The 26,573-nt window shown below is 42.8% G+C and overlaps 1 protein-coding gene across 1 annotated transcript in view; it reads right to left on the bottom strand.

Moving 5' to 3' along the window:
• Nucleotides 1-26,053, bottom strand: part of FGF2 (fibroblast growth factor 2) — a 60,887-nt gene extending 34,834 nt beyond the window's left edge. The window contains exon 1 of the mRNA XM_077815192.1: nucleotides 25,876-26,053. Within this exon, the coding sequence (XP_077671318.1) occupies nucleotides 25,876-26,053 (178 nt within the window). The remainder of the gene's footprint in view (nucleotides 1-25,875) is intronic.
• Nucleotides 26,054-26,573: the final 520 nt, after the last annotated feature.

The raw sequence follows: 26,573 nt of genomic DNA, 5'->3' as shown, positions 1-26,573 counted from the left end.
GCATAATTCAAACAACACGTAAATACTATACACCTGTAGCTTACGCCTGCACGCTGTAAACTATACCTGGTCTTAGGGCTACCGTTGGCCCTTCATTTATTCTCTTTATACATCCAGGCTACTATCAGTCCTTGCAGCTTCTTTCTTCACAAGACATTCAATATATTCAAGAGAGAGTTGTCTACCTTTCTGTACCAACACCTAAAGTTGTTGTTCATATCCCAGTCATCCCCAGCTTTGATTACTGCAGCCTTCTCCTCTTGAGCTTCCCAGCACAATTGCTGTCCTCCAACCAATGCAAACTTATCTCCTGCCTACAGTATCATGTTTCAACTTGTTGGCAGGGGCAGAGTTGTGCAGGACAGCAATGGTGAAAACATCTCAGATCCTCTTCTTACTGGGTCCTCCCCTTGCTTTTTTCAGTCCACAAACAACGTCAACTTCAATCCCTTAGTTTCCTTTCCCCATCTGTGTTTTTGAGCCTCTTCACTGCTGATCTCTGCACATAGGATGACATCCAGTCCATGGAGGTAGCTACCTTCTCATTCAAATCCCTTCTAAAGATGCGCTTCTTCTACAAGACCCACAATAGCCCATGTCACACCAATACTCTTTCTACCCCAGCATTAAAGTAAAATGAACTATGCTCATTTACACAGCTGAGGATCTGGCTCTAAAACTTTACTCACTATACCTGCATGCTGGAATTAGGAATGTGTAACCTTTTGTAACTACTCCACTCTAACACCCATGTATGTAGTATTAATTTAAATGATAAAATAGGGGCTGGTAATGGATTGTTTATTATTCACATTTTGTTAATTCCTAGAGGTCCCAACAAAGAACAGGGCCGCACTGTGGTGGATATGTATCAATGCTAAGAGACAGTCCCTGCCCCGAAGGGCTTATAGTCTATATGGAGAAGAGCCACAAGAGGTGGAAGAAAGTATTATTGCCCCCATTTTACATAGACAGGGACTGAAGCACCCATAAAGTGATTTACCCTAGGTCACACAGGAAATCTGTGAGGGAAACCAGGAATACAACTCTGATCTCTTGATTTCTAGTCCAGTGTCTAAACCCAAAAACCCTCTAATTCCTCTGGTTTCAGAGTAACAGCCGTGTTAGTCTGTATTCGCAAAAAGAAAAGGAGTACTTGTGGCACCTTAGAGACTAACCAATTTATTTGAGCATGAGCTTTCGTGAGCTACAGCTCACTTCATCAGATGCATACCGTGGAAACTGCAGCAGACTTTATATATACACAGAGAATATGAAACAATACCTCCTCCCACCCCACTGCTAAGGGTTTTCACTTCCAGGATGCCAGCACAAGTCAAGCCTTCAGGCGGGTAGCAAAAGAAAGTCATTATCTTCCATTAGGTTTATTAAATGGGATGAATAAAGTCAGTTGTGGCATGTCTATCTACTAAGAACTGGACTGAGACTATCAGCACAATTGGCATCAACTGGCCATTTCAAAAGTATCCAGGGACTAAAGGAGAATAAGAACTAAAACTACCCTCTCACTCTTGGGGAATGTCTATGCTGCAACAGCAACCGGTCCATGTCAGCTGATTTGGGCTAAGGGACTCATCAAATGCAGTGTAGGAGTTCAAGCTCAGATTGTATCATGGGCTTTAGGACTCTCCTACCTTGCAGGATCCTACACTTCAAGCTGAACGTCTACACCACAGCCCCTTAGTCCTAGCCGAAGCCAGCTGGCACAGGATAGCGGCAGGTTTTTAGTTGCACTGTAGACATACCTTTGGAGAGTTTTCTTCCAGGTTAGGAATTAGTCATACTGATGAGGCAATACTGGAAAACTAACACTATTCACCTATTCTGTGAGCAAAGTTTCAGTTTCCAGAGCCATCAGTCGATTTTATTTTTTAAAGAGGGCTTTTGGGGGTTTTTTTGGGGTTGTTTTTGTTTTTTTTTTTTTACAACAAACATGGTTTTGTTTAAAAAGTCTCTACTATAATTACATCCTAAATATATCCGTTTCAAAACGATGCAGCTCCTTCACCAATACACTGTTCACCTCTCTATGAGTTTCTAATTTTCTTCTATTGTATATTCAAGTCATAATTGGAAGCACTTCCAGAAAAAGCAGACAAGAGTCCCTTAAATATGAATTCCTCAGGTGTTACATGTAGTAACATTCAACCTGAACCCTCCTCCATTAATTTGCTTTGTTCTGCTTTAAGGTTTTTTTGGGGACTGCTCAAGTCTGATGAGGCTATTTAATTAAAGGTTTTACTTTCTTAACTACTCCCACTTCTCTTTTTTCAGGAGTAATAGGGAGGGGATGAGGAGGAAGGTGACAGTAAGGGATTCTTTTAAGTGAATTCTTTGGCCTTCTTGGATGCCTCTAGTCCCTAGCATTTTAAAGGCTCGTTTAGTCTGCTAATATCTCTGGGTGTCTTGCTGATGGCATTTCCTCTTCATTAAGTGCTATTCCTTTACTGTAAATGCTTAGTTCAACACAGGGAGCATGACCTTTCATAAACTGATGTGGTCTGTTGCAGTCTCTTGGAAGAGCAGGCATTAAAAAGACCAGCTCTTATTTGTTTAGAACTTTACTAGATGACTCAAATAGAAAAAAAGATGGATTGTTTCTCTTGAACTAGCCTGGTTGGTTTACTCCTACACATAGTGCATCTATTTTCTCCCTCCCTGCTTCCCGCCCTATGACCATTCTAGCTCTTATTGGCTCTAACCAGTCATCAATATTTTTCCTTTTTTGTTCTCTTCTGATCAAAGTCTCTAATCATCTAAAACTGACTCCTCCCCCAATATTTCATTATGATGCATGTTTCTCCAGTCATTGTGGAGACATTTTCAGGTGAGTGAGAGAAGACTGCAAAAAAGATCAGCCTACTTCATAGGCTCATCATAAAGCACCTCCTAAACAAAAATTGTGAAAGAAGACTCAAACATTATTCTATATACAAATGGAAAAATCCAGTCCTGGCCGTGGTTCTTCCTGAGACAAGATCACAGGCTCACAGAAAGAAGAAAAAGAAAAAGAAACACACACAAAACCAGCTTCCAGCCATGAAACTCATGCTCCAGGTTACATTCTCGCCCCCGCCCACCTTCATAACTGCGGTTCATAGTTCTTAGCTCTTCAGAAGAGTTTCTGCAGGGAACACAAAAGAACTCCAGACATCATCTCACATGCCCCACCCTGTCTCCAAAGCGAAGTAAAAATTTAAGAAGCAAATGATGGGTGGCCTTCATTTTCCCTTTCTGCATGAGTTCTTAGGATTAGAAGGATCACTAAGACCTAGAGGCGGTTGACTTCAAGGTAAGAGCTAAAACCCTAATCAATTTAATTTTTCTCAATCAATATTTTGTATCCCACCAGATAGTCATCTGTAACAGTTATAATTGTATAGTAATGGATCTGTTAGTTCAAATGATGCTACATGAGTAACATTTTACACTGAGAATTAGTGAGTCATGTTAACATATAAAGACACATTTCTTTACTACTGTGTTACAGCATCCTCCTAGGTAAATCCCTTTTCTTGTCACCAGCCAGGGGCATAAATCCATAAGCAGACAGAAGTAAGGGCTTTAAAAATTTTAAACATCAACAAAAATACACACCCTTGAAATATGAACACTTCTAAAAGCTCTGGTGACCAGAATAAATCCAAGGGTTTAAATAAAAAGTAAGTTACCCAATTTTTGAAATATCCTACTGAACTAGCCTGTCCCACAGCAATTACATATTCCAACTGGCTAACATTTAACAAAAAGTACAGAAATCAGACGACATCCTCCCTCACCACCACTCCCTTTATTTATGCCCATTTCTTTCCTACCCTAAACTCCTGCCCTCCTAGGGGCCACTGACTATATGGATTACAGTATTCCCAAATGCTCCTTGTTATTTAAAAAAGGAGGCAAATTATACTTCTACAGGACATCATTTTTAAAATGATAATGTAATGTACTAAATTTCTACCCATGGTTTTGAACAAGTCTCTTTACCTCCCACTCCTCACCTGTAAAATAGGTACAATAATACTTGTCAGCTTCACAAGGGGGCAGTCAAATGTGTGTAAAGGGCTTTAAATTGAAGTGCCAGAGAAGTTCTTACTTATTTCATGCTTTACTTGTGAAAATGATTTGTGGTTGCTGAGTCAAGTTTAGAGTGATTGCATGATATTGCATATAAATTTAGATGGCAAGGACTATCTTTTGCTAAAATTTTCTCAGTTGCCTAGTATAATAAAACCCCTATGCTATTTGGAGCCTCTGGGCACTGTTTGTATTACAAATTAACAACAGACTGCCTCTTGTGTCATTGCAGGTAAATTGATTGCATCATTTAAAGCCTAAAGGTCAAAACCAAATAGGGAAATCTGAGTCATTTTAATACAAGTGTATCTTATTCAGTACTGTTCTCTGGTGTGAAAGCTAGACTCAAGCCAGGACCAAGTTGCCAAAAGAATTTTCCCAATGCAACTTTAGTTGATTTAAAACAAATTAAAATTACATTAAATTTGTTAGTGTATAAACACTGAGCATATAAACAAATGCTTAAAGTTGATTAAGAACTTCACTTCAAAAAGGAAAGGCAAATAATGGGCTGTGTTTTATTTATTTATTTATTCCAGTTAATTTAGTATTTAGTGATGTAAAATGGTGGAATGACTCAGCAGAATTAAGCACAGTTGCAGTAGCCAAAGCATTAGTGTTTAACTAGTAATACAAATTAACACAAAGTTAAAGTTTTCCTAGTTTGGGCTTCAAGTCCGTCTTTAACATTTGGATACAGATCCCTGCCTCCTTCACAGCCTTCTCCTTATGCTATTTCCCAAGCAGCTATTCTTATAGACCTCAATTCTGGGAACACCTATGCACATGCTAAGCTTTACAGAAGAGTAGTTCTTTAAGAAGTCAACGTGACTACTCGTATCTAAATTTTTAAGCACATGTTTAAAGTATATCCCAAATCTTTTGAGCACTATTTTTACCATGCATTTTTCCAAACCCCTTCGTGGGTTCTTAACTGTTTTCAAAATAAACCTATACAACCAACAGTAATGAAGGTAAACTGAGACCCAAGACAAACAACAATATTTCAGAAGACAGAGGAAGCAAAGAGCAATTTTTTTTTTAAATGGTGATATGAAGTGCCCCTTCCCCACAATTGCAGCAGAAAGCAGCAGCAAACAACAGTTTAGTACTGGAAGTGAAGAATACAATGTCAGTTCTATTATTGAGTGCTGCCTGCTGACAGTGCGCTCCATAAGGCACAAAGAATATACCGTAGAAGATCAGAAAGAGTATTCTACTGTTCTAAACTCTTGTGCTGTTACACAGCTGTTGCTTTCACTTTCAGTGTTTAAGGAACCCTTCATGAATTAAAAACAAATAATGAGCATCTTCTCTCTTTTGATTGTCCGTATCTGTCTACATTTTAAGTTCTTCAAAGCACAAAGTGTCTTATCTCTGTCTTGTGAAGTGCAATGTAAACGTGCATGGTTGAAAAATATTTTACAACCTCCATTAAGAAATGCTAAAAATAACATTTATTTGAATTATGAAATCCATGAACACATGCCATGTACACATAGCAAACCTTCTTCCTGTAGTGTTGCCAAGGAGCACATTCACCATTCTGGACTGCAGCTTTGCCACCATATCTTTCAATGCTTGTAACACTGAGCCAAATGACAAGATCTCCAGTTATCTGATTTTTCTCATAGGCTTTAAGCAACTCTAGAGAATGGTATCAGAAGTGACTTGATAGTATAAAAACATGCCCCCTGTCCTAATGACCCTAAAATCTAGTTCTGACACTGAGGTGAAAAACAAGTTTAGGGTGATTGAGAGAAATCTTGCAGAGGTCATTATTGAAAGGCTGAGCAAAAGTCATGCATTTTGAGGAGGGATTTGAAGATTGAGATCATTTGCTATACAGGAAGCTAGACGTAGCAGCAAGGATAAAGCAACCTGGAAGAAGGCAGTAGCATGTGGGAGAAAGAGAACAGAAGTGAGAAGTAATGAGAACAGGAGGAGAAATAGGTAGTGTAGAATTCTGCAAGGCCTTGAAGGTAATAAGTGTAAGGAGTTGAGAACAAACTGGTGTGGGGTGAGACGAAACATAGGGAGACTAGAGAGAAGAAGTTTGCTGTAGAAGAAGTCGAGATGGTGAATACACTAGACATAAAGAAAAGGAGTCCTTGTGGCACCTTAGAGACTAACCAATTTATTTGAGTATGAGCTTTCGTGAGCTACAGCTCACTTCATCAGATGCATACTGTGGAAACTGCAGCAGACTTTATATATACACAGAGAATATGAAACAATACCTCCTCCCACCCCACTGTCCTGCTGGTAATAGCTTATCTAAAGTGAGCATCAGGTTAGGCCATTTCCAGCACAAATCCAGGTTTTCTCACCCTCCACCCCCCCACACAAATTCACTCTCCTGCTGGTGATAGCCCATCCAAAGTGACAACTCTTTACACAATGTGCATGATAATCAAGTTAGGCCATTTCCTGCACAAATCCAGGTTCTCTCACTCCCTCACCCCCTCCAAAAACCCACCCCCATACACACACAGACTCACTCTCCTGCTGGTAATAGCTCATCCAAACTGACCACTCTCCAAGTTTAAAACCAAGTTAAATCAGAACATCTGGGGGGGGGGGGTAGGAAAAAACAAGAGGAAATAGGCTACCTTGCATAATGACTTAGCCACTCCCAGTCTCTATTTAAGCCTAAATTAATAGTATCCAATTTGCAAATGAATTCCAATTCAGCAGTTTCTCGCTGGAGTCTGGATTTGAAGTTTCTTTGTTTTAAGATAGCGACCTTCATGTCTGTGATTGCGTGACCAGAGAGATTGAAGTGTTCTCTGACTGGTTTATGAATGTTATAATTCTTGACATCTGATTTGTGTCCATTTATTCTTTTACGTAGAGACTGTCCAGTTTGACCAATGTACATGGCAGAGGGGCATTGCTGGCACATGATAGCATAAATCACATTGGTGGATGTGCAGGTGAACGAGCCTCTGATAGTGTGGCTGATGTTATTAGGCCCTGTGATGGTGTCCCCTGAATAGATATGTGGGCACAATTGGCAACGGGCTTTGTTGCAAGGATAAGTTCCTGGGTTAGTGGTTCTGTTGTGTGGTATGTGGTTGTTGGTGAGTATTTGCTTCAGGTTGCGGGGCTGTCTGTAGGCAAGGACTGGCCTGTCTCCCAAGATTTGTGAGAGTGTTGGGTCATCCTTTAGGATAGGTTGTAGATCCTTAATAATGCGTTGGAGGTGTTTTAGTTGGGGGCTGAAGGTGACGGCTAGTGGCGTTCTGTTATTTTCTTTGTTAGGCCTGTCCTGTAGTAGGTAACTTCTGGGAACTCTTCTGGCTCTATCAATCTGTTTCTTTACTTCCGCAGGTGGGTATTGTAGTTGTAAGAAAGCTTGACAGAGATCTTGTAGGTGTTTGTCTCTGTCTGAGGGGTTGGAGCAAATGCGGTTGTATCGCAGAGCTTGTATCGCAGAGCGGTTGTATCGCAGAGCTATTCAGGGGACACCATCACAGGGCCTAATAACATCAGCCACACTATCAGAGGCTCGTTCACCTGCACATCCACCAATGTGATTTATGCCATCATGTGCCAGCAATGCCCCTCTGCCATGTACATTGGTCAAACTGGACAGTCTCTACGTAAAAGAATAAATGGACACAAATCAGATGTCAAGAATTATAACATTCATAAACCAGTCAGAGAACACTTCAATCTCTCTGGTCACGCAATCACAGACATGAAGGTCGCTATCTTAAAACAAAGAAACTTCAAATCCAGACTCCAGCGAGAAACTGCTGAATTGGAATTCATTTGCAAATTGGATACTATTAATTTAGGCTTAAATAGAGACTGGGAGTGGCTAAGTTATTATGCAAGGTAGCCTATTTCCTCTTGTTTTTTCCTACCCCCCCCCCCCAGATGTTCTGATTTAACTTGGTTTTAAACTTGGAGAGTGGTCAGTTTGGATGAGCTATTACCAGCAGGAGAGTGAGTCTGTGTGTGTATGGGGGTGGGTTTTTGGAGGGGGGTGAGGGAGTGAGAGAACCTGGATTTGTGCAGGAAATGGCCTAACTTCATTATCATGCACATTGTGTAAAGAGTTGTCACTTTGGATGGGCTATCACCAGCAGGAGAGTGAATTTGTGTGGGGGGGTGGAGGGTGAGAAAACCTGGATTTGTGCTGGAAATGGCCTAACCTGATGCTCACTTTAGATAAGCTATTACCAGCAGGACAGTGGGGTGGGAGGAGGTATTGTTTCATATTCTCTGTGTATATATAAAGTCTGCTGCAGTTTCCACGGTATGCATCTGATGAAGTGAGCGGTAGCTCACGAAAGCTCATGCTCAAATAAATTGGTTAGTGTCTAAGGTGCCACAAGGACTCCTTTTCTTTTTGCGAATACAGACTAACACGGCTGTTACTCTGAAACCTGACCCTAGACATAGGTTTTAGCATTACAGATGGACATGAAATACTGGATTTTAGAGATGCCATGAAGAATAAAAGTAAACAGAAATTGGTGAGAGGGATGGAGGAGTTAGTGATGGCAATGGGAAAGGAAGTAGCATGATCTGATAAGGAATAGATCCTATTAGGAATCACAACCTTTAAAGTTGTTGACCCGATCCTCAGGATCCCACCGATCTATGTTCATCATAGGACATGGAGGAGAGGAGATGGCAGCTGACTATACATCACACCTGTGTGTTACTGGATTCCCCAAGGCTAAAAGTGAAACCATCTTACAATGGCCAAGAACCCAGTCCTTTAATGGCTATTTAAAACCCCCACACACTACAGTATTTCACTCCTGGGCATGGCAAGCAGAAGGGTAACATTGGAACTCTCCCTTCCTGAAACTTAAATGCTCCTCATCTATTTTTCCCCTCCTATCAAGGTGCATATCCACCCTATGACAACATTTAAATAATGGTCTCACAGGGGAATACTGCTAGCTGTAAATGATCAGGCCAACAACTTTCAATCACTACCGACTTGGACAGAACATGAACCAGAGCCCAGAAGATGAAAGGCTTCATAAGCCATCAGTTTACTAAGCGACCCCTGCACTTTTCTGGGAGTATCTACGTTTCTCATAGGTGTTTAAAGTTGAGTGCACCATACTGTCAAACTCCCAGAATGCGGAGTAAAATGAACAATGCACTGTTTTTCCTTCAGATTTGTAGTAAAACTCTGAATTACAGCCCCACCTTGAGTCCTGAGCTGAATCATGAAAGTAGCAGAATACATTCTGGGACTCATCTGGTCTAGGCAGCTGTTGGAGAACAAGTCAGCAAGGGGTTCATATCAGACTGTAAACATTACATATGGATCAGGATATTGTAATGTGTCTGATAGACTAATGTTTCCCTATTTCCCAAAGGCATGACACTAAGGGACTATTCTAATGTATTATGGCATCCCAGAACTGGTAACTGACTACGAGATCACATACACTGGGGACACAAACGGTGCTGGGACTCAGTTCCAGCAAGATCAACTGAGCCAAGCAAACACTGAGAAACGTGACTCAGGTAGGTGTTGTGATGGGATCCCTGCGGTGCAGCCTATGACTGTGGGACTGCTATACCCACTTAATTCTCTCCAGCCTAGGCGGTCTTACAATGCTTTGCTAGTGACAAGCAACAAGCCCCTCCAGGAGCTGTTATCACTCAGCACAACAGCATGTGGAGCCCCACACCCAGCTAGATTGCATGAATGCTCCCAGAGCCACTCATGAATCACAAAGAGAAAGGCACCAGCCAAATTACCCCAGCACAGTACCTCAGGAATATACAGTCTTGCACTGCTCAAGACAAGCAGTGCAGATTTATTAATTGGTTCACCACTTCATCAATGGAAAGTGGATATACACCAACCTTTGCAAACCTGAGCAGATTACCAGTGAGTTTGCCTGAAGTGTTTGGTAAAGATAAACAGTTAAATTTATTGACTACAAAAGGTAGATTTTAAAATGATTATAAAAGTGATAGGCAAAAAGTCAGTTAGTTACCAAAATAAAATGAAAGAATACAGCCTAAACTCTCAACCCTATTAGACTGGGCAACGTCTAGATTAAGCAGGTTTTTTTTTTCACTCCACTGGATATTATACAGTCCTTAATATATAAATTTGTCCCTTAAACCTGGGCCAGTCTCCTCTGTTGGAGTCTTCAGTCTTCTTTGAGCATAGGTGGGGGAAGGAGAAAGGCCAAGCATGAGTCCCTTGTGTTCTGTTCTATACCCTCAGTCCCATGTGCTTGGAGAACACAAGTCCAGGCATGTCTGGTGGTCCTTGCTGAGTTCCCAGGCAAGGTTGAGCAATTTCCCTGGTGTGGCCTCATGCAGGCGAGTCATTGAATTGTAGCTGCTTTGCTGGATAGCAGCTGTTGATGGTTGTTTGACACCCCACCCAGGCATTGGTTACTTTCCTCGCTGTTGTCTCTGGGGAACTAATATCTAGCTGATTTCCCAACTTACAGCATGTTTTAGTGACAACCATATAATGCACTCTCATAACTTCACATGCACTAAAGATATACACATTTAGATAGAACACTGACTTTCAGCCAATCATAACCTTTTCCCTGATACCTCACGTAGCATGCTTTATATGCAATATCAAAGTTACATACAGATGAGCAATATGGGGGTTACAAGATATACCACAAGGTATAGTATATCACAGGTGTAATTTACTAGGACTGCCTCAGTAATTTAGGCCATTTTGCTTGCTCCTGAAATGTTCCTCTGCCCACCATCCCCTTCTCAAAATAGCGGCCGTGCATGGGGAGAAAAATTCTGTTTTGAATTAGCAGCTTTAGTTTAAGAGCATGAAATGGCAGTACTAGGCAACAGTCCAAAATAGGAAAAACAGAAATGTTACTTGCTTCAAACCAGAAAAATTCAGTATCATGGTAACAAACAAAGCACTTGCAGTGACTTTAAAACTACAGTTACTTGCATTGCATCGGAAGAAGAAGGGAGCAACAGAGTGAGGTACAGTCACAGAACTAACCAACCAGTAGGCACAGGGACCCTCTGCTATTCTTAACTTGAACAATTTTGCAGTCTTCTGGCACAATTTCACAGACATTTTTTCAGCCATTAGTATTTAATCTTTGGGATATTTCTAGACAATATTTGTTTCTCCTGCCATAAGAGAACACCTCCCCATTCCACTATTTAAAAAGGATTTCTTGGGTGATTATCACTTTGAAGATCCAAGCAGCATACAACCCCAGCCAACTGCCAGCCTCTCAAGCACATCCATTCTCTGGCCTTCCAAGACCCTCATGGTCAATATATCCTCAAGGATCATGATAATCGGTAATAAGTTTAGCAATCTTTGCAACACTATCACTAAAGATATGCAAACCCATCCCTCCCAAACTTCCCCATGTCTACAAGCGCACACACCCACACACACACACCCCGAGCTGTGTTCTGTTAAAGGCTCATGAAGTAATGGGGATTAAAAGACTGCTCATGTGTCTACACCAGTGGTTCTCAACCACAATGGGTTACCTGGGCTGCAGGTAACCAATCAAAACTTATCCAGAGCGCACAGCCTGGAGTCCATGAAACTCAGGACTCGTGGGAGCAGGGGGTGCACAAAAAAATCATACATTTCTTTAAAATAAAAAATAAAAAAAAAAAAGGACCCAAATGCTGGAGCACCTAATTGATCAGGGCAATCAAAGGCCGGCACTCAATACTCAGCCTGGAGAACAATTCCTTCTGGCCAGTGCTGTACAACCTCCATGGGCCTCCAATCCTCCCAGCAACAGTACCCTTTACGTTCAACCCCACAGAACAAGAACGAACTGCTGTGAATACATCTACTGCCCAGTGTGATGCAGCTATAGGACACCTTACACTTCAGTCACACCACATTTTTTGAAGTTCTACTCTGCAAAAACCCAGATATAATTGTGTCTTCTAGTACAGAGCTGACAATTTCCCAAAGCTATAGTCCCTGCCCCCCAAAAAAACTAATTACTATCTGCGCAGTAACCAGTGTGACACACTGTCCGGCTACAGTCTGCTCTCAAAGCTTCCCTCAACTGCACAGCACCTGTAGTGGCATTAGTAACTGGCCTGTAACAAGGCATCTCAAAGTCACCAGATAGCCTATCCACCTTACCCTGGGCCTCACAGATGTTATGCAATACACAACATGCAGCAAAAACATTAAAAATATTTCCTCACTGAGATCCAACCTAATCATGAGACATTTCCATCTGGCTTTCAGTCTTCCAAAGGCATGCTCCACAACTGTGCTGCACCAGTTTAGGTCTTAGGCGCCGACTTCCACGGTTCCTGGGGAGTGCTCGACCTCAACCCTGCCCCTGCACCATCCCCATTCCACCCCTTCCCCAAAGTCCTCACCCCCTTCCCACCACCATTCCGCCCCCCTTCCCCAAGTCCCCACCCCACCTCTTCTCCACCTCCACCCCTGAGCATGCCGCATCCCTGCTCCTCCCTCCTGGAAAGTCGTTTGGCAGCGGGAAGTGCTTGGGAGGTAGGTGGAGAAGCGGGGACGCAGTGAGCTTGGCGGGGGGGGGAGTGGGAGAGGAAGGAGATGAGGTGGGGTGGAGGTGAGGGGAGCTTGCCTGCCGGTGGGTGCAGAGCACTCACTAATTTTTCCCCTGTGGGTGCTCCAGCCCTGGAGCACCCACGGAATTGGCGCCTATGGTTCAGATGATAGTTAAATCTGTCCTTGCTTCTGTCCAGGTGTTTTGGTGTAAGTCTACATGAGCCAATGAAACAAAAAATCACTCCATCATAATTAGGAAAGCCCACTGAATCCCTCTATTTCCTGGGTATTGCCCAATGTGACCATCCTGTAGAGCGGACACAATTAAATCACTTTGCACATTTGCACCCCAATAGATTTTCCAACCCCAAACTGGCTACCCACTGAGCAGTAGCAATTTGGGGTTGCAAATTTCAAGACAGACTGCCATCCATTTCCCCACTGTCAGAGCAGCTCTCATCTGTGTCTTGCATTGCAGGGCTGAGGTGAGTTTGGCGTGACCACTCCAGGAATGTGGGCTTCTGCATCCGAAAGTTCTGAAACCACTGCTGGTTATCCCAGGTTTGCATTACAATCCAATCCCACCCACTCCATGTTCATCATTTGGTCCCAAAGACTGCTGCTGTACCCTGTATAGTTGGTTAGCAGGTACCTGCAAGTCTTTCAGCTGCTCAGTCATCCTCAGTTCTGCAAATACAATGGTCAAGTCAGCTTGGTAGATTGATATCTCACCAATATTTTTGGCGGCAAGATAGCAGCTGTGATCCAGGGAGCACCTTAATGCCAACTGTCAGAGCGCATCCTGTACAATAAGTCTGATCAGGCCTGACAACACTCATTGCCCCAACTCACAGATTATGACAACCAGTATCTGAAAGGTGTCATGTAAAGGTGTCATATGCAAACTGATAACATGCAGATCATTAATACTATTGTGTGCTGTATGTACAGCCAGTGTATAAAGAGTTCTAGATGCTTGCTGGAAAAACATTCCTCAGACATGTTTAGCAGACAGTGCTTAAGTACAGCCTATCCGAGACAAAGGAATGTTTCACAGACTGGACAGTGTACCCACTATAAATTAAGCAAGGTGTGACCTAAGACAGAAAAAGTACACTTACATGCACTGTAAACAAAGCCATCAGGCAAGCAAGTTAGGGAAGATGACCATTTAATCTCAAAAGAGGATGCAGACTGCACCCCTTTGAAGCCTTCCTGACTCTTAAACAGGGTCAATTGACTGAGAAAAATATAAACACAGGCAAAAAGCCATTTTGGCATCCTTTACCTGAGGCAACAAAGAAACCAAGCGCTTCAGGCTCTGTGTTGACCCTGGAAGGACTGTGGTGAGAAATGTTTCAGTGGCAGCCGTGTTAATCTGTATCAGCAAAAAGAACGAGGAGTACTTGTGGCACCTTAGAGACTAACAATTTTATTTGAGCATAAGTTTTCGTGGGCTAAAGCCCACTTCATCTGATGCATGGAGTGGAAAATACAGTAGGAAGGTGGGGACGGGTGTGTGTCTGTCTACTGCATTTTCCACTCCATGCATCTGATGAAGTGGGCTTTAGTCCACAAAAGCTTATGCTCAAATAAATGTGTTAGTCTCTAAGGTGCCACAAGTACTCCTCGTTCTTTGTGGTGAGAAAGCTACTTTGAACAAGGGACTCTAAAGTTTAAGTTAAATTTTAGTCTGAGAAGCGTATTTTTTACTTTTGTTTCTAGCCATTTATATCCCTATTCTTTCTACCTAATATCACTTAAACTTAGGCTCTGTTAATGCACTTGTTTCACTTTTACAAATCCATTTCAGTGCTGTATATAAAACTAAATAGTAAAAGTCTCAAATAACCTAGCAGGATGGTGAACATGGTTTCTTTGGAGGCAGAAATCTTGATAAGTTCTGTAACAACCAGCAAGAGGAACTGGACACTGCAGGGGAGATGGTTTTGGGGTGACTCGAGACTGGAAGGGCTGTTGGATCACCCTGCAAGAGTAACCAGGCTGAGTGAAGCCAGGGGAAAACTTTATGCTGAAAGCATGCTACTGATGGGCAGGGCTTTGAGCCAAAACACCACAGAAGCACCCAGCGCAGGCAGTGACAACTGCTCTGGGTGAGTATCCATAGTGTCACAGTGGCAAAAAGGAATAGATTATGAGATAGAATAGAAAGATGTGGAAATTTAACCCCAAACTTCCATAGTTCCCGGAGAGGAGTGAAAGTATGCCACAAAAACATGGCAGCAGCACCACAATGTTCTGCAAAAATTTCCCACAAGGTAGCATGCCAGGCAGCGGCACGGGACACTGGGATGTTCAGTGGTGTCCTTTAGCAATACAGCCTGATGCTGCAAGGACACATTGCACCAGCAAAGGGAGCCAAATGTGAACGCACAGCTGAAAGAACTACGTAAACTGCAGAACACCTGCAGAATTTCTGCCAGTAAAAAACTTTCTAGTGTAGATGTGCCCCAAGACCGATACCTATGGAATGGAGCACAGCAGCATTTTTAATAGTAAGCAAAAGCACTGCACAACTGTTTAGGAGTGGAAGATAAGGGCACCATGTGTACTTGAAACTGCACAGAAAGCTTAGTTCATCAGAATGTAATTATTCACTTTGGATTGTGACCAGGAAAATAGGGTTGATAACTGCTCTTACAACAAAAAGTGCCATGGGATATTTCATAACCAGCACATCTAACAGTTCTCCTTATTTTGTTAGATCTGCTGCAAACATAAGACTAGGTCAATGCCTAGAAGTACTAGAGTAATACACCACCAATTCACTCTATTACCATTGCAAAGTTAATACAGGGAGTATAGTTCTTCCCAGTACTCTTAATATCTTCCTCCATTATAGCAGTCAGGTGCTTCCCCTCAAGACCAAAAAGTCAAGAAAGCTGCCATCTTTAAGAGTGACATACTTACATAGGAACAGTCACCTAGAAAGACATGTTCAGGAACAGTTTATGTAGCAGAACTCACACCCAACCTTGGGGACACCATATCAATATGGCAGTAACTCATTTAAATGGTTTATCATCTTAAGTGTACACAGATATTCAGGTAGAAATTTGACTTTATCCTGAAAATTTAAAAAAAACTGCACAAAGAAGATGAATTCTGAATGGCATCAGAACTCTGGACACATCTTTTTGATTGTATTATTGAGAAATCAGCTGGACACAAGAGATAGTACAGTACATTTCTAGGTGTTTATAACATGACCCAGGTAATGTTACAAGGCACACAGCTGAGCGTTTAAGAAGCAAGGAAGTACTTTGAAATACATAGCCTTGAATACACACTGGCTAATGAAATAGAAAGTTACTAGTTGTGAATGTTTGAACAATGAGGTGTGATGTCCTCTATATCCCAGTTAAATCCCAGTTTAACTTCAGGGTAAATTTGCCCTGGATATGCAATAGTCTTGGAATTCACAGAGATATGTAGCCTCTACATCACAGTAAATTAGGCATTCTTAATAGTTCCCTTACTTGAAACAGTAATTCCACTAAATTATACATAAGGAATGGAACATAGTCTTATTGTCTAGAAAATGGACACTTCTATATCATCACTAGCAAAAAACACCAATTGTGTCTAGCATTATAAATCAGTTTCATAATATGAACACTCATCTCAAAAATGATTTTGAAACACCTTGGAATGTGTCATTCGTAAACTTTAAATATATTCCTTGGAAACATTACTTAATATAATCAAAATACAAATTTCAGTTTTTTTGTTGAATTAAGATCATTTTATCACAACAAAGTTTGATAAAAATGTAATAGTTTATAACTTTACATTTCAGTGCAGTGAGGTCTTTAAAGCTTTTGACAAAGTGATCAAGATGAATCACTTCAACTAAACATCTCCGGCCAAATTCATCCCGGGGGTGACTTTATAACAAATCACAAAAGAATTACACCTGAGATAAATCTGGCCCCTTGCTTGGAACTGGTATCAGCACTGAAGCAGATTATTTCCGTGCATTGTGTCCTGCCACCCAAATAACTGTTTCATATAGAAACAGTTCTGGATGCAGATGGTGAGCTACTTGAACAAGTTAGGCAATATAGGAATTATTCCAGTTTAGATTTTCCCCCCCTATTTTCAATTTCTAGACCTAAATAGAAGTAAAATCTCCTTAGTTTTCAAGTTGACAGTACAGAATTTAAATAAGTACAAAAAGAGGCAGTTATTACTTTAAAAAAGTTTTATAGAATATTCTGAAAAAGGAAATTAAAGCTGAAACTGAAAGAATATTGTGCAGAATTTGAGCCTGATCCTTCAAGGTCATAACACCTCCTGCAGTGAAAACTGACGACACACCTCAAAGAATTTGATCATAAGAATTGAGAGCATGAATCAGAGCTCAGGATTGCAAGAATACTAAAAAATAAGTGTTTATAAAATGGATACCTTAAGGTAAGATGTATAAAATGTCGATATCTAAATTAAGTTATTAGCCCTCTACTTGTTAGAGCTGATCATGCAGAGAATCCGGCCTTTTTCAAATTATTACGGTGTAAAACACCAGTCACCTTGGTATTGGGGGGCATGTTTCAGGGTATAAGTTTGGTCATGAGAAATAAGTCATATTTTATACAGCTTTTGAATGAGGGGACTGATAATTCTGGCTAGTGTGTTACATCTTTTGCTATTCAGCATTTATCCAAAATGCAAGCTGACACTTAATAGCTTTCCGTAGCAATTGATGTAACAATTCCAGTATCCTGATCCAATATATGGTGAAGTCAATGGAAATACTCCCACTGATTTCAAGGGTTAGACCCTGTCTATTCTGTCAATACTAATAATACTCAACAAATAATCACAGCTCACTTTCCATAAACTGCTTTTTATTGGAAAACATTTCTAACCCCAGAATGAACTCACAGGTTTGCACAGAGTATTATGAGTATTTGTAGGTCAAAAAACATTAGCAACTTGGTCTAATTTTTCTTAGTGGAAAGTACAGGAACAAACATTTCTATTCTTAAAAAGGTAATAAGAGAGACAATGTCTTTTAGTAGAACATTTAGAGCAGAGGTGGGTAAACTACAGCCCGGGGCAGATGGCTCTCCAGACATTTTCATCTGGCCCTAAACTCCCACAAGGAAGTCGGGTCTGGGGCTTTCCCTGCTCTGGGGCTCCAGCCAGGGAGCGGGGCCAGGGTCTTGCTCCACTCCTCACGGAAGCAGAGGCACATCCCTCCTCCAGCTCCTATGCTTAGGGACAGCCAGGGGGCTCCGCACACTGCCCCCACCCCAAGCGCCACCCCCGCAGCTCCCATTGGCCAGGAACCGCAGCCAGTGGGAGCTGCAGGGGTGGCACCTGCGGACAGGGCAGTGCGCAGACACCCCTGGTCGCACCTCCATGTAGGAGCTGAAGGGGGAACATGCCGCTGTTTCTGGGAGCTGCTTGAGGTAAGCGCCACCCAAAGCCTGCCACCCTGACTCCCTCCTGTTCCCCAAACCCCTGCCCCAGCCCTGATCCCCCTCCCGCCCTCTGAACCCCTTGGTCTCAGCCCAAAGCAGCCCTCTTGCACCCCAACCCCTCATCCCTAGCCCCACCCTAGAGCCCACACCCCAAGCTGGAGCCCTCCGGCACCCCAACTCCCAATTTCATGAGCTTTCATGGCCCACCATAAAATTTCCATACCCAGTTGCCGCCCTCAGGGGTTTGCCCACCCCTGATTTAGAGCCTGATTCTGACCTTGCACTGGTTTTACACTAACATAGCTCCAGAATATTGCCCATAAATTTAATCCCTTATTTTTGGGTCATAAAATTGGTTTTGGCAGGAGTAAGCATTTGGAGCTTTTGGCCCACAAGCTTATTTAAATGATCATCTCTATGAATTCACAAAGTACTTTAAATAAACAGCTGCCAAGATTAATAGTTAAAGCACAGGTAGAGTATTTACTCTGTATAACAGAAATAAATAGTGACTACCTATATCATACGTTTGATCTCAAAGCACTTTTCAAACATTAAGGCATAAATCACACACCAGGGAGCTGGGAGAAGTGTTGGCTTATCTTACTCAAAAAGCAAAGTTTCCCCAAGAGTCCCCACAGTATCCAAGAAAATGCTAGGGTAACTCACTGACCACATCCAGAGTGTGGTCCCCTACCTTAGAGGCCACATCTAGTAGGCAGGCAAGTATGCTGCAGTAGATAGTAGCTCTGCTTGGAGGATTAACAAAGCATGTTCCATGGCATATATTCTCTCATTCTTAGTCTGTTCCAATGGGACTTGTGCTGGGCAGCTGGATTCCAGTAAAGGAGAATTCATCAGGCGGCACCTCTACTCCAATGCCATACCAGCAAGTATAGATGATGTTACACAGTAAGTCTTAAAACACAATATATATTTTCTTCCCTTTGCTGTGCTACCTTTGAGAAAATTGCATCCCAGAACTGGGAAGAATTTTTAGGTAGACTATGACAAAAAAATCAGGGGGTATCCATGTTAGTCTGTATCCACAAAAACAATGAGTCCAGTGGCACCTTAAAGACTAACAGATTTATTTGAGCATAAGCTTTCATGGGTAAAAACGCCACTTCTTCAGATGCATGGAGTAAAAATTACAGATGCAGACAAATATATTGACACATTAAGAGAAGGGAGTTACCTCACAAGTGGAGAACCAGTGTTGACAGGGCCAATTCGATCAGGGTGGATATAGTGTAACAATATTCCACATGAGGATGGACTACAAGCGGTCAAGAACAGTATCCCTGATGAGGTCACGGCACACCTGAGCTCTGCTGCTTTGTCCTCACCCACAACCATTTCAGATTTGGGGACAACTTATACCTTTAAGTCAGTGGCACTGCTATGGGTACCTGCATGGCCCCACAGTATGCCAACATTTTTATGGTGGAGTTAGAACAACGCTTCCTCAGCTCTCGTCCCCTAGTGCCCCTCCTCTACTTGCGCTACATTGATGACATCATCATATGGACCCACAGGAAGGAGGCCCTTGAAGAATTCCACCTGGATTTCAACAACTTTCTGGATCCCACTATGATCAACCTCAGCCTGGACCAGTCCACACAAGAGATCCACTTCCTGGACACTACAGTGCAACTAAGTGATGGTCACATAACCACCACCCTTTACCGGAAACCTATTGACAGCTATACTTACCTCCATGCCTCCAGCTTCCATCCAGGACACACCACACGATCCATTGTCTACAGCCAACGCTTAAGATACAACCAAATTTGCTCCAATCCCTCCGACAGACACAAACACCCACAAGATCTTTATCAAGCATTCTTAAAACTACAATACCCACCTGGGGAAGTGAGGAAACAGACTGACAGAGAGAGACAGGTACCCAGAAATCACCTACTACAGGACAGACCCAATAAGGAAAATAACAGAACACCACTGGCCATCGTGTACATCCCCAAGCTAAAACCTCTCCAGAGCATCATCAGTGACCTACAACCTATCCTGGAAAACGACCCCTCACTCTCACAGACCTTGGGAGGCAGGCCAGTCCTCACTTACAGACAGCCCCCCAACCTGAAGCAAATACTCACCAGCAACTACACACCACACAACAGAAACACTAACGCAGGAACCAATCCCTATAACAAACCTTGTTGCCTACTCTGTCCCCATATCTACTCTAGCGACACCATCAGAGGACCCAACCACATCAGCCACACAATCAGCGGGTCATTCACCTGCACATCTACTAATGTGTTATATTACATCATGTGCCACCAATGCCCCCCTGCCATGTACATTAGCCAAACCGGACAGTCCCTACGTAAAAGAATAAATGGACGCAAATTGGACATCAGTAATGGTAACATACAAAAGCCAGTAGCAGAACACTTCAATCTTTCTGGACATTCAATAACAGATTTGAAAGTAGCCATCCTTGAACAAAAAAAACTTCAGAAACAGACTTCAAAGAGAAACAGCAGAACTAAAATTCATTTGCAAATTTAACACCATTAATTTGGGCTTGAATAGGGACTGGGAGTGGCTGGCTCATTACAAAAGCAACTTTGCCTCTCCTGGAATTGACACCTCCTCATCCATTACTGTAAATGGACAAAAACACACACTGTGGGAATGGCTGGGATTAACAACTGAAACAGTTTAAAAAAAAACTTAAAAAGTAACTTAATGGGTGGGTCTTCAGAGTGAATAATTTTTTGAGGGAATAACTTGTGTGATGTGAAAAGAGTGATGTGACTGGATGTCTAGGGCCAGATTTTCTGGAGTGTTCAGAACCCACAATTGGGACTAATTTTTTGTTGTTGTTTTGTTTTTTGGAAAAAACACTCAGCTCTCATCTAGGTACCTAATTTAAGTGGTCAGATTTTCAAAAGTGCTCAGCACCCAACAAATCCCAATGAGAACAGGAGCATCTGGGTGCAGAAAGCTTTTGAGGGAAAAAAAAATCTAACCATTAATTTAAGTGCCCAAATGAGAGATGCTGGCTACTGAAGCCTTAAAGTCTGGCTCAGGATCAGTAAGGGTTTCAGTTCATTTTCATATCACATTTGATTATACTAGGCTCAGCTTAAGGGATCATATTTCTACCTTCCCGTTTATTTAATCAGGACACTACAAAAGGTTGTGATCATTTTAATTATTTTCAAATATTTCTTGCTTTATGTAATTTAGAATAATGATAAAATATAATGGTTTTAAAATGTTATGATCCCAAATTGTTACTTAATACATTAAAATATACAAATAAATAAAGGACTGTATATCGGCTCTTAAGTCTTCAGAGGAAAGCAACAGGAGTTCATGAACAAAGTAGGCTGGAACATCTTTCGCCCTGATCAGTGAGGGACAAAGCTGTCTCAGAAGTTCCTAGACAGTCTCTAGGAGATCAAGGAGAAAGATTACTAGAAAATGTAGTCCTTCCAGGATGCCATACTGTACTCCTGGCCTGAGGCAAAGCAGGATGGAAGTTAAGGAATTATATCAATTCTGGCTATTTCCAAGTGAGAGAAAGACCAAGAAGGAAACAAGCTGTGCTACTGGATGTCTCCTGGAAGCTATGGACAAGTGAACCACTTTGTTTGCTCAGTAGTCATTTCAATACAGACGTCTGAGGATTTTCTAAAACACTTTCTAAGCTGACTGGATACTTTGTGCTGCCTTGTTCAGCCAGAAGAACTCGCACAGCTTGCAAAGAACTTCTTGTAAAAGATAAACTCCACAAGTGTGACTTGTCTTGTGTTTGGTTTGCCACATACATTTCAGAACGAACAAGACACCAGGGTGTGTCAGAAGACATACTGCCATTTCTTCATTGAAGTCATTTTACAATGCATATGAGATATGGCAATATCTACCATGATACATGTAGTGTCCTATTTTATAGCTATGTGAATCTCAGTCATCTAGCATACAGGATTTTTACTTGCTATTTCTTGTTTCCGTTAAATATACATTTAAGAGTTCATGTAAGCACACGACAAATGCAAAAAACAATCCAGTCTCACACAGGGAACAGAATATATAATTGGACACATGCTCCTTAGTACTAAAGGAGTATCAGGGAAAAAGTCATACACAACTAAATAAGACACTGTTTTACAGAATTATATTTTGGACACAGATCTAACCAGATACAGGTCTTCACACCCTCTAAAATCAGAACTTCCTTTGAAAGCAGAAATGAACCAGGGTTCATCCAGTACAACTTTAGGCAATTAAATCTTGAAAAGAACAGTTACCAAAAGAATCTCTCCTAAATCTTCCTTGAATCAATGTCCTTGAACATTTAGGTCAATTTCTCTGCTGGAATAATTCCATCCATTTCCCCCGACTGCATTTCTCATAGAAACTGATGTTTAAGAAAGGGAAAGTTAGGCTTCATAAGGTAAAACTGCATCACTTAATTTAGATATACTTTTCTTTATAACATTTTCAGTCTTATGCCTCTTAGGAAGGTGTCCAAGACTTGTCTTTTATTTATTGCTTGTTGTTTCAGTATGATGCTCCAGGCATACCAAAAACAACCTTTTCTTAGGCCCCTCAAGTTATTAGCAGTAGCAGAAATGTGGGAGTGGGGAGAGGGCAGGAAAGGGGAAAGACCTTAAAGGAAACATGTAAGCCCTTCCTCGAAATGGTCTGGAATAGAAGAGTAGCCTGCTCACTGGTGCCACAGCCTACCACAGAGGAGGTTGGTAAAGGGAGTAGAGGCAAAGAGTATTGGGATTAGGAAAAAGGCAATAGGATGGAGTCAGGAGAAGGGAGATTGGAGAACTAAAAGGTGAGAGTGTGAGAAAAGTGCAAAGCAGTAGAGAGGAGGAGGGAACGAAAGAGAGAGATGCAAAGAAAAATGGCAGCAGAGGAATAGGAGTGCAATCAGGTGAAACTGAAAATGCAGAGAGGTTGCAGAACCAGGAAAGAGAGAGAGAGAGCACGCGCGTTTGCCTCACAGACCCATACTTCAGTCATAAATTTGAATTTATTAGCTTTCAAAGATACTCTCCCAGCTACTTCATGAGGTGACAAGATGGGCATTATGAATGAATGAGATTTTTCGTATAAGAATGCCTACTTTTCCCAATATTTCCATTTGATCCCAAACAGATGCCTGGAGCAGGGTATGTACATTATATTTAAAAAGGTAGACCGCATGGACATCATTAGGGTTATTATTATGATTTAAAACTTACATTTCCTTATGAAAACTGAAATCTTAGAAAAAGCAAATTGTTCTAGTAACCTGAGTATTTAAATGGGACTTTTCAGTCACATTTTAGAAAAGAATTAAGCAGCTAGGTCCATATTTAGACACCAAAACAAATGTTCCAATTTCTAATACAGGGCATCCAGAGCAGTCAATGACCAACATGTCTGGAAAAAAAAAAATCAGGCCACTTACCTATATATTACTTTAGGCATTAAGGTTTATGGTATTTGTAACATGGAGTATAATTTAATATTTTACACTACTCCACACACATTTGCATTATATTTTCCTTTTTTCAAGGAGCATCTGAGAAATCTACAAGAAAAAAAGTGAATGTACAGGCACATCACACAGTAACACAGCTATAGGCTGTCCCCAACCCACTCCCAATACACCCAGGTCATGTGTCAGGCTCCTGCAGTGTTTCTCCAGGATTTTAGAAGAAGCTATTGGCAAATATCTTCCAGAATTTAGAAACCAAAATTGGAAGAAAATATTAAAGGGTTTCCAAGTGTATTGTGTGGATATGAACACTTGAAGTGTAAGCCTTTGAGGTCTACAAATTCTCATTGGAAAAGATGTAGCACACTAGCCATTTTCCCCTCTCTCCACCCTACTCTCCTTTTTCTCTTCGTATGTCTTCTCTTTCTGTTTCTGTCTTCCTCCTCCTCTTCTGTCTCCCTTCTATGCCACTTGCATTTCAGGATCAGGCCAGAAGCTGATGAAAAATAGGGCCATAATCCTAGTCAATTTCGTGCCACAATTACCTCTTTGTGAAAAGAGCCTGTTTGAGTACAATCTTATTTTCTCTGCAGCTGGTGCCAATTGTCTCATAGCAGTTCCTTGTCTAGTCAAGGTTCATAAAGTGCATAGTACAAATCTAGTAGTATACTAATCAGGAAGCATGATAGAGGGCTGTTATCCTCTATGGCAAGAGACTAAGACTGCATAGTAATTCTGGCAAAGAGTCCTGTGGCACCTTATAGACTAACGGACGTACTGGAGCATAAACTTAATACATCTGTTAGTTTATAAAGGTGCCACAGAATTCTTTGCCGCTTTTACAAATCCAGACTAATATGGCTACCCCTCTGATACATAGTAATTCTGCAATGCATAACCGATTTGAAGGAAATCATTCACCAGCAGCTCTTCAGTTGTGGGACAGGTTAAGATATTGTCACTGGATTGGCAAGTACTATTCACAGACTTTTCAATACTTTAAAAAGTCTTGTGGCTTTTGTTCTCTAAGCAAAAGGCGACAGTAGTAATAAGATCCACCCACAAAATTCCATGTTGGACAACAGGCCTCCTGCAGCGCAAGGTGTCTGATTAATCCTCAGTTAGCAAGAACAGGCAAACTATTCTATGTACTGTGATCCCCTTTCAAAACAAAGGAAGTGAATGGTCATTCCCACCCCAGGACCCTCTTCCTGCCCTGAGAGAGAGGGCACTGGGAGAGGTATTACCACTTCCACAAGAATACTGTCTGGGATATAGGCCAAGTTTTGTAATATTCAAAGTATTTTACACTTGTTTTTACTGTCCTTTGATCCAAGCTGATTATACATGAAAATGAAAACTTTCACAAACATGTCCCACACTTTTCTTTCTTGTTTAAGATGTGAGCTTGCTTTAACAGAAACATAACTCTACACTGTCCATTAATAAAGCTGACTGATCAGTACAGATAATAAATACTTTAAGTATCTCATGTTACTAGCTTTAAAACTTAACACTTGAAGTAGGCAAGTGTTATTCTATCCATTTCAGAGACAGGGGAAAGACAGGCAGAAAACTTGTATATGCAAGAACATCTTACTGTGCTTGAATAGGATTGGGAGCATTCAAATTAGACAAAATACGGACTACAGTTTGCAGCTGGTGTAGCCCAGGATGAGATACCCTATCAGCTAGCCATGGTTAAACCCCCACATTCCTGAATTAAGCTAGTCTACACTTAGACTGCAAAGTCATGGTCATGACAGTATCAGGGGGTGGCTGTGTTAGTCTGTATCCACAAAAACAACAAGGAGTCCGGTGATGCCACCGGACTCCTTGTTGGTCCTGACAGTGTCATTACCTGTCATTAACTCAAATGTTCCCAATCCTGTTCAAACACAGTAAGATTCTCTAATGTGAAGAAGTCCAGAGGTTAAGCGATTTACCCAAGGTCACACAGCAGTTCTGTGACCAAAGTAGGAGTGAACTCAGGTCTTCATAGTCATGCCCTCAGACCCAGAGGATAGGAAGGCAACAGGAATAGGTTTGAGACCTAGAGTAAAATCTTGCCCCCACTGAAATAGGAGTTTGCCATTGTTGTCAATGAAGCCAGGATTTTACCGTCAGCGAGGAGTTTGGGCTACGCAGGTTTGAGGAGGGGAGTGTGGGTGAGGGTATCATCGGAGTGGGCGCAGTGGGTACGTGCCATGAACGGTGTATAGGTGGGAGGGGGCAGCCGGTAGCCCTTGGAGTAGCCAGGCTGTGCCCCTGGGAGCTGGCAGGGCAGGGGGTGCAGAGGGCGAGGTGGGAGGCAGGGATGGGGAGCGGGTGGGGGAGAGGCTGGTACTCACTGTGCGGGTCGCTCTTCTCCCGGACTCCGTCCACTCTGCCGTCCGGGTTGATCCGCAGGAAGAAGCCCCCGTTTTTGCAGTACAGCCGCTTGGGGTCCTTGAAGTGCCCCGGGGGGAAGGTGCCGCTGCCCCCGTCGTCGGGCAGCGCGGGCAGGGTGGTGATGCTGCCCGCAGCCATTCGCCCCGCTGCGGGGCCCCGAGCCGGGGAGCCCCCCTGGTGCCCGGCCCCCCGGCCGCGGCCGCCCAGCCTCACCTCCTGCCGGCTTCGCCCTCTGCCGCGGCCGCCCAGCCTCACCTCCTGCCGGCTTCGCCCTCTGCCGCGGCCGCCCACCCTAGCCCCGGCCGCCCGGGGCCCGGCCCCTCCTCTCCGGCGGGGCAGCGCAGTGCCCGGCCCCCCGGCCCCTCACCGCCTCCGCGCGGGAAGCGGGTCCCGGCTGCCAAGTGAGGCTGGTGGAGCTGCGCAACGCCCGGGCTCCGGGAGCCCGTCACCCTGCCCGGCCCCGAGCAGCCAGCGCACAGCGCAGCCTCCCGGCGATGCTGCTGGGGCTGCAGGGAGCCAGCGCCGCCCCGCGCCCCCGGCCGCCTCGGGGACTCTGCCAGCTCCGGCGCGAAGGGGCGCAGGCTGGGGGAGCGCAGCTAGCAGCGACTTGTTTGTTCGCATCGGCCTCCCCCTGCCGCTCCGCCCCCCGCCCTTCGCG

Source organism: Eretmochelys imbricata, chromosome 4 (genome assembly GCF_965152235.1).
Source record: "Eretmochelys imbricata isolate rEreImb1 chromosome 4, rEreImb1.hap1, whole genome shotgun sequence".
NCBI lineage: Eukaryota > Metazoa > Chordata > Testudines > Cheloniidae > Eretmochelys > Eretmochelys imbricata.
This window is presented reverse-complemented; position numbering and strand designations above follow the sequence as displayed.